Below are 12,906 nucleotides of genomic sequence, written 5' to 3'. Positions count from 1 at the left end.
TTCACAATGCCAAAGCCAGCCTTCTCCTTTATTATCTTCCTTTCCCTTCTCTTCCTTTTCTTAGCTCTGTTTACCTCCGCCGCCGAGTCGCCTTCCGCTGCGTGCAAGTCCACCCTCTACCCGAAGCTCTGCCGTTCGATCCTCTCCACCATCCGCTCCTCTCCGTCCGATCCCTACGGCTACGGCAAGTTCTCCGTGAAGCAATGTCTCAAGCAAGCGCGCAAAATGTCGAACACCATCGACCGCTACCTGATCACCCAAAAGCGACGGCCGTCAATGAGCCACGCCGAGGTCGGCGCGCTGGAGGACTGCCGCCAGCTGTCCCAGCTCAACGTGGAGTACTTGCAGTCCATCTCGGCTGAGCTGCTGTCGCCGGTGAGCGGCGAGGTGGTGGAGCAAGTGCAGACGCTGCTGAGCGCGATAGTGACGAACCAGCAGACTTGCTTCGACGGGCTCGAGGATTCCGGGAGCAGCATTGTGAGCGCGTTGTCGGAGCCGCTCAACAACGTGACTCAGTTGTATAGTGTGTCGCTTGGGTTGGTGACGCATGCGTTGGATCGAAATCTTAAACGAAACAAAAGGAAAACGGGTGGGTCTGGAGGTGGGTTTCCGACAATGGAGCACCCGGTCCGTGAACCACTTGAAACTCTCATCAAGGTAAACAATTTTTAGTTCCTTTTTTTTTTTTAATTTTTTTTTTTTTTCAATGATATAGTAGCAACTTAATGGATTTTCTTGTTATTAGGGTATTGGTTTACGATTTTAAAATATGATTTATTAAAAATGTAGTTTGGCTTTTAAAATTATATGTTTTAAAAAAAAATATATCATTTGCATGCCTTTGCATTTTCAAATCACAATATTTTAAAAAGTGCAATTCCAAACAATCTATTTTTAACAAATTAGTTTAATATGACATTTTTTTGTACGAAATCGTAATCCTAAACAAACATTTATATTGTCTTTGTAGTAATTATATTGTTCAGATCGTTAATGATTTTGACAGCACATATGGAAGAGCCTCTATATAGTTCAGTTCTAACCAATTTTGAGCATCCGACTCACTTGTTAGGGCAGCAATAGATTAGATTTATTTAATTTGACTGCTTAAGAGAGGAAGGATTGTCGCCTATCGGTTCAGTAGGTAAGGGTTATAAGAAGAGTTGTAGAGTTTAATTGTCTCGAACTAGTAGATCTTGCATTGCATTTTAGATTGTTAGACACGAATAAATCCTACAACTCCTCTTTAAAGTTGACTAAATTTTAAAACCTAATAAATAGAGAAGCCTCTCATCCACTAGCAACTTCAAGGTAGCGGTTGCCCAAGTAATTATAAAAGTTCCTTTTGTGCATTTTAAAAATAATGTGACTTTTAAAATTACTGTTTAATTAAAATTTGATAATGATCAATAAGAGCTAACCATATTATTCTTGAATGAACATAAAAGTAACACAAGAAAAACTTGTAGCATTACTCTAGTGACCATATTCCTAAATCCTCATGGGTTAATTATTTTGAAAAATAAATCAAAACACAAATAATGAAGAATGGTATGATAGAATTACCCAAATGCTACGTAGAGCGGCATATATAGGTGTGCATTAATGAGTCGGGTAAGAATACCCATAAAGAAAGCCACCACGTGGGCAAATGGGTCGGTGCAAGTCAATTATGATGAAATCTAAATTTGGTCAAAATTAAAAAGGGTTCATAAATGACGATTGGGACATCACATGGGTTTTAGTTAGCTTGCATGTTAAGCCATTGGCTGCCTATCATGAGTTAATGCATCCTAAAATGTTCCTTTAAAAAAAAAAAGAGAGATTATCTTATTTTTATATTGTTTTAATGAGAGTTGTTATTCTTTCGTCTCTCATTTTTTTTTTATCCAACTCTTTTTTAAATTTATTAAAAATTTTGAAAAAGTTATGAATAAAATGAATGAAAGATAAAAAAAAATAAATAAATAAAATAAAAATTAACATTTCTCTTTTTTGAATTAGTGTTCTAGGGTTCAACACGTTACACGGCAAAAAAAACCCAAAACTAGCTGGATTATATAGCATTTCTTTTTATAAAAAAAATTATTTTCAATATGATAAAATTGAAAATTAGTATTTTATTTTACCAATATTTGAGAAATATTCGATAACTATTTTGTATTTTGAATCATTTGTTACTAGAAAATCTTTACTAAACGAGGTTGCCTTAATTAAGTTCTCTACTTACCAAAAAGAAATTAAAAAAGCGAGCTCTAATTATACAAAAAAGTAATGTTGCATATAACATTTTTTATGTCATTGGATTGTTGTGACTGCGTTTATTAGTACTTAGAACAGTAATTATAAAAATAAAAATACAAAAATTGATAAATATTATTACAAGGGTGAATGAAAAGAGCACGCGGTGTGCTCAGCACACCCGTGCAAATTTTTTTTTTTTTTTTGCATTAAAATATTAAAAAAAAAAAAATTTCTTCACAGCGTGCTAAGCATGCCGTGTACTCCGAATCACGGCCTTATTACAATAGCTTAATAGAATAAAAGTAAGAAATCCATAGCTAAATAGGGTTTGGGGAGGCCAAGATTATTGTAGTATGTTCTGTTTCCGTGTGTCCCATCAGTGAAGAGAATATTCTCCAAACGAATAATACAAAGAGAAATTAACACACATTAGAGAGGATATATACCATCACCATGCAATGCATCGACATCCATAACGCCCATCTGTGACCATGACGTGTCCACGCGGTTTCCACTTTGGTGGCCGGATTAATGGGGATGACAGAATTTTGGTGACTTCAACGTCTTGGAAGTACTGCATACGTGGCTTTTGAAGCAAGCAAAAGAACATTGGCAGGAAGATAGGTCAAAGATAATCCTCTAATTTTTGTGTAAGTTATCTAAAAATTTGTCAAGTGGTACCAAGTATAAGATTATATTATTAAACTCAACATATTACATTAAGCGGATCATACCCTTAAACTCTAACTCGAAAAATTCGTGTTGAGTTTATGTACAAAAATTATTAGCCCTAGTCATGCCGTCTAATTTACAATAAATTTTTATTTATTATGAAAATAATGGTTATCTGCTAAGGAAAAATAATAGTTACGCGAAGAAGTTGGAGACAGCAAGACCTAGGTTTTTTTTTTTTGTAAAAAAAAAAATTAATATTAAATATATTAGATTTACAATCCTAGTAAAATTGGGTCTTAAATTGATTAAACTGAGGTGTAAAAGGAAAAATTTAGAGTAATACAGGATTCTGAAATATTCTTCGTTTGGCTTTATACATATATAATATACACTACATAATAAATAAATAAATAAGCTTTTTGCATTCTAACGTTCATGATTTTGTGTATATTTTTGTTAAGTTAGTAAATTCAATTGACCTTTAATTAAAATAATAATAATAATAATAATAATAATAATAGATGGAGCGTGCTAACTCAGCGAATATGTGCTGACGTACATTACACCAAAAATAGAAAAACGAAAATAATGGATGATTTTATTTTCCCTGTTCAAATATAATAATAAGAAAAGCATGTATTTTATTTGACAATTAATATTTGATTATTGATTGTAGGTTCTACGGAAAACCAGTTGCAATAATAAATCAACGCAGTGCCCACCAAAGAAGGAAAGAATTCTAAGTGAATTGGTAGAAAGCAATGGCGTTCTTATAAGCGACACCGTAAGTGTGGGCTTAAATGGTACCCAAAACAACTTCACGTCGATCGCGGAGGCCATCAAATTTGCTCCCAATAATTCAAAGCCAGAAGATGGATATTTCGTAATCTACGCGACACAAGGATTTTACGAGGAGTATGTTGTGGTTCCCAAGCATAAGAAGAATATAATGTTGGTTGGAGATGGGATCAATCGGACGGTCATCACGGGAAACCACAGTGTTGTTGATGGGTGGACAACTTTTAATTCTTCAACATTTGGTAAGTAAACCATATATATACCCAAATACCATTAATTGACCTTATTATGATTTTGATCACGATGGAAATTTGTGATTGTGTGTCGGGTTCTGATTGTGTAAAGGTATGTGTATAATAAGACTATATATGGGTCTATTTGGGATAACGTTTTTAAAAATTGTGTTTTTAAAATTTCAAAGCTAAAACATATTAAAAAATACATTTTTTTTATCAAATATTTGTTATGCGAAATTTTGGTTTAATATCAAATCGTGATTTTGGTTTAAAATCACACATTTTCAAATAAGCACTTCTTAACTTGCTTATAGAAATGACATTTTTTTTTTCCTATTAGATTAAGTGCTTTTTAAATTACAATGCCAAACGTCTTACGTTTTGCGATATTTTTTAAAAACACAGATTATTCTTGTAAAATCACAATCTCAAATGCACCCTATATATATAGGTCAATTATAATATGACTCATTTAATTAAACAGGTTAGACCTCTTAACTCTAACCTGCTAATTTTGTATTGGTTCATGTCAAGCTTGTAGATAGTGTCAAAAATTGCTAATCATAAATGTCAAGTGTCGAGTTCAAGTCTTGTTGAGGAATATGTATATATAAGACTATATAAATCAACTATATTTTGACTCATTTCATTAAATAGATTAGATCATTCAATTCTAAGCTGCTAATTTTGTGTTAAATTCCTGTCGAGCTTGTAGATCAAGTCAAAAATTGTCGGCTCTAAATGTTGAGTGTAGAGTTCAGGTTGCATGTGTCGATGCATGAGTATAAGACTATATGGGTCAACTATAACCTGATCCATTAAATTAACCGGGTCAGAACCGTCAACCATAACCTATTAGTTTCGTGTTGAGTTTATGTCGGGCTAACGGATCATGTCAAAAATTGGCAACCCTAAATGACAAGTGTCAAGTTCACATTATATCGATGCATATGAGTATAAGATTATATAGTTAGGGTTAACTCTAATCCACTAATTTTGTGGTGGGTTTGTATTGAACTAACGGGCCATGTCAAAAATTGTCAATCCTAAATTTATGACGTTACCGCTACTAAAGTTTTTTCTCTTCCATTGGGATAATTGCAAGAATTTCTCTTTAGCTTCTATCAAATAAGGATATTCCCTTGTTTGTTTTGTTGTTTTCTAAACCTAAACAATCATAACTTGTGGAAGATAATAGACATATGAAGGCTTTTTAAATTAATTAATGTGGATATCATTATAACATGACCATAACAACAATTGATCCTATTCGTACGTTTGATGCAGCTGTTTCTGGAGACCGGTTTATAGCCGTAGATGTCACGTTCAGGAACACTGCTGGTCCGGAGAAGCACCAAGCAGTAGCTCTAAGGAGCAATGCTGACCTGTCCACTTTCTACCGTTGCAGTTTTGAAGGCTACCAGGACACTCTCTATGTTCACTCTCTCAGGCAATTCTACAGGGAATGTGAAATTTATGGAACTGTGGATTTCATATTTGGAAATGCTGCTGCTGTCTTTCAGAGCTGCAATCTATATGCTCGGAAGCCAATGGCTGCTCAAAAGAATGCCTTCACTGCCCAAGGCCGGACTGACCCAAATCAGAACACAGGTATTGTTAAATCATCACTTATTTTTAAAATTTAAACAAATAAGATTGAACAAATTTTATCTTTTAATTTAGGGTACCGGCCATTTCTAAAACATTTCGGCCTCAACGAGCTGACAAGTGTTACACCATAAATATATGATCAAATTACTATTTTGGAAAAGAAAAAAACCTCATTAGCATTGACGGTTAAAATGAATGGAAAAACCAAATTTGATCAAAAAAAATTTCAGAACCATCGCTTCAACTATTGAAAACCCAAATTTATTCTTTATAATTATTAATCAGTGAAAAAAGATTTTTTTTTTTATTTTTTTTATTTTTATTTTTTAAAAAAAAAACATTAAAGTGACCGAACCACCATCAATAGTGTTGCCTCTCTCTTTTTTTCAACTTTTTTTTTTTTTTTTAAAGTTTATTATTATTTTAGTTTTTAGAAAATAGAGATAATATAGGGCAGAACAAGTTAACTTTTTCATCCAAGTTAATGGTCACGGCCAACGAGTGCCTTATTTACCACAAAATGGTAGTTTGACCGGTTAGTTTGTGGGACTTTTTTGAAAATGAATGTCAGTTTATGGGGCTAATTAAGTGCATCTAATCCTTTAATTTATTTGAAATGGTGAATTGATAGAAACTAGATTCAAACTCAAGATTTTGCGTTGATATATACCATGTTAAATCACAACTCATCTTAAGAGCTTAAAACTATATAAAAAAAAAAATCATTATTTAATTTATATTCTAACAGGCATATCCATCCACAACTGCACAATCGATGCTGCACCAGACTTGGCAATGGAGATGAACTCCACATTAAATTATTTGGGGAGGCCTTGGAAGGAGTACTCAAGGACTGTGTACATGCAATCATATATAGGCCGTTTGATCCATCCAATGGGATGGTTGGAATGGAATGGAACCATTGGATTAGACACACTCTATTATGGGGAGTTTGAGAATCATGGGCCAGGGGCAGATACTAGAATGAGAGTACATTGGCCTGGTTATATCTTGATGAATGCTTCACAGGCTTTGAATTTTACAGTTTTCAATTTCACAATGGGGGATACTTGGTTGCCAGATACTGATATACCCTTCTCTGCAGGACTTCTATAGACTAGACTAGAGATTTGTAACTAGATCTATAAAACTTCCATTTGTTTTTTATAATTTAACTTTCTAATGAGTTTCTAGAGCCCTATAGCTCCGGTGGTGTTCAATAACATCTTTTAGGAGGCATTTGTATTTATTTTTTGGTTGAAAAAGTATTTTGATGTGACATAAAAATAAAAATAGTTGAAAATTTTTTGTGATTGTTTTGTGAGGAAAGTTGATTGTAAGAGTGGGTATTGGTTCGGTTGATGTCGGTACAAGGAATAGTTTCGACTTTTTCAATTTAGCAGTTAATCAGTTAATAGGTAATTGGTCAACTCAGTTAATTGTCAGTTACAAGTTATTATGTTAAGATTTATCAATTTTTTTTGTAACTACAAAATCAGTAATGTATATGCTTTATAAATGAAAAGAAAAAGTAACTTTATGGAACATGGACCAAAAGACAATCCCAAATCAGTTGGACAAAACAATAAGGAAACTTATCGGATAAAATTTAAATTTTACTTGAAAAATCGATTAAGTTAGTTAATTGTCAGTTAACCGACGAAAAAAATTTCTACCCCCTACTATACTGAACCGAACTGGCATTGAAACAATATTTTTATTCCACCTACTAATTGTCGAAAGTTAGTTGTCGGTCAGTAATGGATCAGTGGTGGTTGATAGATGATAAAAGGTTAATCTGTCTGCCTCCAATTATTTGTTAATGTTTTGACTTTTTTTAAGTAGAAATGAAAAAGGTAAAAGACAAAGGGTTAGCAAACAAGCCTCAACCGGGGCTTGGCTGGCAACCAGGAAAAAAAAAATTAGAGTTTCAATTTCACAATGGGGGATACTTGGTTGCCAGATACTGATATCCCCTTCTCTACAGGACTTCTATAGACTAGAGTAGAGTTTTGTAACTAGATAAAACTTCCATTATTCAGTGCTTAATTTTCTAATGATTTTTTGGAACCCTACTGCTATTGCTTCGGTGGTGTTTGATAACCGTTTTTTTGTTTTTTTAGTTGAAAAAGTGTTTTGATGTGACGTAACTTCAGTAATTTTAAATATTTCCTTCATGTCCTCTTTGTATTCCCCAAATAACACCCAATAAAATAAAGAGGAGACATGAGAAGGCTATTGGTCCGAAGACCGAAAGCACTTTGACGCCCAAGTCAATAAAATCCTAGCTGAGGTGATTAAAAGACAGGTAAAATAATATTTGATTATTGATTGTAGGTTCTACGGAAAACCAGTTGCAATAATAAATCAACGCAGTGCCCACCAAAGAAGGAAAGAATTCTAAGTGAATTGGTAGAAAGCAATGGCGTTCTTATAAGCGACACCGTAAGTGTGGGCTTAAATGGTACCCAAAACAACTTCACGTCGATCGCGGAGGCCATCAAATTTGCTCCCAATAATTCAAAGCCAGAAGATGGATATTTCGTAATCTACGCGACACAAGGATTTTACGAGGAGTATGTTGTGGTTCCAAAGCATAAGAAGAATATAATGTTGGTTGGAGATGGGATCAATCGGACGGTCATCACGGGAAACCATAGTGTTGTTGATGGGTGGACAACTTTTAATTCTTCAACATTTGGTAAGTAAACCATATATATACCCAAATACCATTAATATGGACCTTGTTATGATTTTGATCACAATGGAAATTTGTGATCGTGTGTCGGGTTCTGATTGTGTAGATGTATGTGTATAACATTATATATGAGTCTGTTTGGGATTGCATTTTTAAAAATTACATTTTTGAAATTGTTACTTTTTAAAATCTCAAAGCTAAAACATGTTAAAAAATACATTTTTTTTATCAAATATTTGTTATGTGAAATCGTGATTTTAATTTAAAGTCACACCTCCTAACTTGCTTATAGAAATGACAGATTTTTTTTCCTATTAGGTTAAGTCCTTTTTAAATCACAATGTCAAGCGTCTTACGTTTTGCGATATCTTTTAAAAACGCAGATTATTCTTATAAAATTGTAATCTCAAACGCACCATATATATATAGGTCAATTATAACTTGACCAATTTAATTGAACAAGTCAGACATCTTAACCCTAACCTGCTAATTTTGTGTTGGTTCATGTCAAGCTTGTAGATAGTGTCAAAAATTGCTAATCATAAATGTCAAGTGTCGAGTTCAAGTCTTGTTGAGGAATATATATATATAAGACTGTATAAATCAACTATATTTTAACTCATCTAATTAAACGGATTAGATCCCTCAATTCTAAGCCGGTAATTTTGTGTTAATTAAATTCATGTCGAGCTTGCATGTAGATCGAGTCAAAAATTGTCGACTCTAAATGTCGAGTGTAGAGTTCAGGTTGTGTTGATACATGAATATAAGATTAGATAGGTCAACCATAACTTGACCCAATAAATTAACCGGGTCAAAACCCTCAACTATAACCTATTAGTTTCGTGTTGAGTTTATGTCGGGCTAACGGATCGTGTCAAAAATTAGCAACCCTAAATGTCAAGTGTTAGGTTCACGACATATCGATACATATGAGTATAAGACTATATAGTTAGGGTTAACTCTAATCCACTAATTTTGTGGTGGGTTTGTATCGAATTAATGGGCTGTGTAAAAAATTGTCAATCCTAAAGTTTTTTTTCTTCCATTGGGATAATTGCAAGAATTTCTCTTTAGCTTCTATCAAATAAGGATATTCCCTTGTTCGTTTTGTTGTTTTCTAAACCTAAACAATCATAACTTGTGGAAGATAATAGACATTTGAAGGCTATTTAAATTAATGTGGATATCATTATAACATGACCATAACAACAATTGATCCTATTCGTACGTTTGATGCAGCTGTTTCTGGAGACCGGTTTATAGCCGTAGATGTCACGTTCAGGAACACTGCTGGTCCGGAGAAGCACCAAGCAGTAGCTCTAAGGAGCAATGCTGACCTGTCCACTTTCTACCGTTGCAGTTTTGAAGGCTACCAGGACACTCTTTATGTTCACTCTCTCAGGCAATTCTACAGGGAATGTGAAATTTATGGAACTGTGGATTTCATATTTGGAAATGCTGCTGCTGTCTTTCAGAGCTGCAATCTATATGCTCGGAAGCCAATGGCTGCTCAAAAGAATGCCTTCACCGCCCAAGGCCGGACCGACCCAAATCAGAATACAGGTATTGTTAAATCACCACTTATTTTTAAAATTTAAACAAATAAGATTGAACAAATTTTATCTTTTAATTTAGGGTACCGGCCATTTCTAAAACATTTTGGACTCAACGAGCTGACAAGTGTTACACCATAAATATATGATCAAATTACTATTTTGGGAAAAAAAAACCTCATTATCATTGACGGTTAAAATGAATGGAAAAACCAAATTTGATCAAAAAATTTTCAGAACCATCGCCTCAACTATTGAAAACAAATTTATTCTTTATAATTATTAATCAGTGAAAAAAGATTTTTTTTTATTATTTTTATTTAAAAAAAAAAAAAAACATTAAAGTGACCGAACCACCATGAGTAGTGTTGCCTCTCTTTTTTCTTTTTTTCTTTTTTTTTTGAAGTTTATTATTATTTTAGTTTTAAGAAAATAGAGATAATATAGGGACAGAACAAGTTAACTCTTTCATCCAAGTTAATGGTCAAGGCCAACGAGTGCCTTATTTACCACAAAATGGTAGTTTGACCGGTTAGTTTGTGGGACTTTTTTGAAAATGAATGTCAGTTTATGGGGCTAATTAAGTGCATCTAATCCTTTAATTTATTTGAAATGGTGAATGGATAGAAACTAGATTCAAACTCAAGATTTTGCTTTGATATATACCATGTTAAATCAAAACTCATCTTAAAAGCTTAAAACTAATAAAAAAAAATCATTATTTAATTTATATTTTAACAGGCATATCCATCCACAACTGCACAATCGATGCTGCACCAGACTTGGCAATGGAGATGAACTCCACATTAAATTATTTGGGGAGGCCTTGGAAGGAGTACTCAAGGACTGTGTACATGCAATCATATATAGGCCGTTTGATCCATCCAATGGGATGGTTGGAATGGAATGGAACCATTGGATTAGACACACTCTATTATGGGGAGTTTGAGAATCATGGGCCAGGGGCAGATACTAGAATGAGAGTACATTGGCCTGGTTATATCTTGATGAATGCTTCACAGGCTTTGAATTTTACAGTTTTCAATTTCACAATGGGGGATACTTGGTTGCCAGATACTGATATACCCTTCTCTGCAGGACTTCTATAGACTAGACTAGAGATTTGTAACTAGATCTATAAAACTTCCATTTGTTTTTTATAATTTAACTTTCTAATGAATTTCTAGAGCCCTATAGCTCTGGTGGTGTTCCATAACGTCTTTTAGGAGGCATTTTTATTTATTTTTTGGTTGAAAAAGTATTTTGATGTGACATAAAAATAAAAATAGTTGGAAATTTTTTGTGATTGTTTTGTGAGGAAAGTTGTTTGTAGGAGTGGGTATTAGTTCGGTTGATGTCGGTACAAGGAATAGTTTCGACTTTTTCAATTAAGCAGTTAATCAGTTAATAGGTAATCGGTTAACTCAATTAATTGTCGGTTACAAGTTATTATGTTAAGATTTATCAATTTCTTTGTAACTACAAAATCAGTAAAATATATGTTTTATAAATGAAAAGAAAAAGTAATTTTATGGAACATGGACCAAAAGACAATCCCCAATCAGTTGGACAAAACAATAAGGAAACTTACTGGATAAAATTCAAATTTCACTTGAAAAATCGATTAAGTTAGTTAATTGTCAGTTAACCGACGAAAAAATTTCTACCGCCTACTATACTGAACCGAACTGACATTGAAACAATATTTTTATTCCACCTACTGATTGTTGAAAGTTAGTTGTCGATCAGTAATGGATCAGTGGTGGTTGATAGATGATAAACGGTTAATCTGTCTACCTCCAATTATTTGTTAATGTTTTGACTTTTTTTAAGTAGGAAATGAAAAAGGTAAAAGACAAAGGGTTAGCAAACAAGCCTAAACCGGGGCTTGGCTGGCAACCTGGAAAAAAGATTAGAGTTTCAATTTCACAATGGGGGATACTTGGTTGCCAGATACTGATATCCCCTTCTCCACAGGACTTCTGTAGACTAGACTAGAGTTTTGTAACTAGATAAAACTTCCATTATTCAGTGCTTAATTTTCTAATGATTTTTTGGAACCATATTGCTATTGCTTCGGTGGTGTTTGATAACCTTTTTTTTTTCTTCTTTTTTTTTTTTCTTCGTATTTTAGTTGAAAATGTGTTTTGATGTGACATAAGTTCAGCAATTTTAAATATTTCCTTCATGTCCTCTTTGTATTCCCCAAATAACACCCAATAAAATAAGGAGGAGACATGAGAAGGCTATTGGTCCGAAGACCGAAAGCACTTTGACGCCCAAGTCAATAAAATCCTAGCTGAGGTGATTAAAAGACAAATAAAATAATTATCTATCACAAATCTAATGATAATATTAAAAATCATCAGTTTTGGGGACATGTAGCATTACATACTCATGACATATTTTGTATTTTTTACAGAATTAATGCCATTTTATTTAAAAAAAAAAAAAACTTTATATAACCCCCGAGCTTTCGACGCTTTTTTCAATTATTCTTTTATGCTTTAAAAACTCTTAATTTAGAAGATCAAACTTTAAAAAATTTGCAATGTCACTTTTACCTTTAGCGTATGGAGTTAAATCAGACACAATATAGGTGAAATGTCTCTCATACCCATGTACTTAATTTTTAAATAATTAAAATTTCCCCGAAAAGAAATGGAACCCACACTTTGTTGTGGATCAGGCCGGTAGCAAAATTCTTTGCTCTTTTTTGTTGGTACTTTAGCATCATCCATTAAGATTTAACAGAAAATTCTAACGGCGATAACATTGCAAGCTTTAAGTGAAGGTTTTTTTTTTTAAATTCTTTAATTATGATGTAAAATCTGACCCATCTCTACATAATAAACATATGATATGCCTAAATCCGCCCACAAACCACATGTATTGGTTAAGTCCGGACTCGAACACGTTAGTTATTCAAGCTTTTTTTGTCAACCACTTATGAACCATATAGTAATTAACACGATTAATATCATACGAAAAAAGAATGATGGAAGTAAAAAAATTAACGGCAACAAAAACCAACATCCTTGTCAAAAAGACACAACTCCATGATTTCCATGAAATGTGTCACAATCAA

General features: G+C 33.3%; 2 protein-coding genes across 2 annotated transcripts; both read left to right on the top strand.

Moving 5' to 3' along the window:
- Positions 1 to 6,709, top strand: LOC132186178 (putative pectinesterase/pectinesterase inhibitor 25). Its single transcript, XM_059600024.2, has 4 exons — positions 1 to 657; positions 3,596 to 3,959; positions 5,241 to 5,564; positions 6,313 to 6,709. Exons 1-4 carry the CDS (start codon positions 7 to 9, stop codon positions 6,678 to 6,680), a joined length of 1,707 nt encoding a protein of 568 aa, XP_059456007.2. The 5' UTR covers positions 1 to 6; the 3' UTR covers positions 6,681 to 6,709.
- Positions 6,710 to 7,411: 702 nt separating this feature from the next.
- Positions 7,412 to 11,038, top strand: LOC148587183 (Plant invertase/pectin methylesterase inhibitor superfamily). Its single transcript, XM_088513708.1, has 4 exons — positions 7,412 to 7,420; positions 7,902 to 8,265; positions 9,505 to 9,828; positions 10,560 to 11,038. The coding sequence occupies exons 1-4, from the start codon at positions 7,412 to 7,414 to the stop codon at positions 10,925 to 10,927; spliced, it is 1,065 nt and encodes a 354-aa protein (XP_088369834.1). The 3' UTR covers positions 10,928 to 11,038.
- Positions 11,039 to 12,906: the final 1,868 nt, after the last annotated feature.

This window comes from Corylus avellana, chromosome 2 (assembly GCF_965113065.1).
Source record: "Corylus avellana chromosome 2, dhCorAvel1.hap1.2, whole genome shotgun sequence".
NCBI lineage: Eukaryota > Viridiplantae > Streptophyta > Magnoliopsida > Fagales > Betulaceae > Corylus > Corylus avellana.
Note: the sequence above shows the minus strand (reverse complement) of the source record. Positions and strands in the feature narration are given on the sequence as shown.

Excerpts from the sequence above, each read along its gene's own strand:
- LOC132186178 (XM_059600024.2), top strand. The coding sequence starts at position 7 with ATGCCAAAGCCAGCCTTCTCCTTTATTATCTTCCTTTCCCTTCTCTTC. Across the intron at positions 3,960-5,240 it reads TTTTAATTCTTCAACATTTG|CTGTTTCTGGAGACCGGTTT; the intron begins GTAAGTAAACCA and ends CGTTTGATGCAG. Across the intron at positions 5,565-6,312 it reads TGACCCAAATCAGAACACAG|GCATATCCATCCACAACTGC; the intron begins GTATTGTTAAAT and ends ATATTCTAACAG.
- LOC148587183 (XM_088513708.1), top strand. Across the intron at positions 8,266-9,504 it reads TTTTAATTCTTCAACATTTG|CTGTTTCTGGAGACCGGTTT; the intron begins GTAAGTAAACCA and ends CGTTTGATGCAG. Across the intron at positions 9,829-10,559 it reads CGACCCAAATCAGAATACAG|GCATATCCATCCACAACTGC; the intron begins GTATTGTTAAAT and ends ATATTTTAACAG.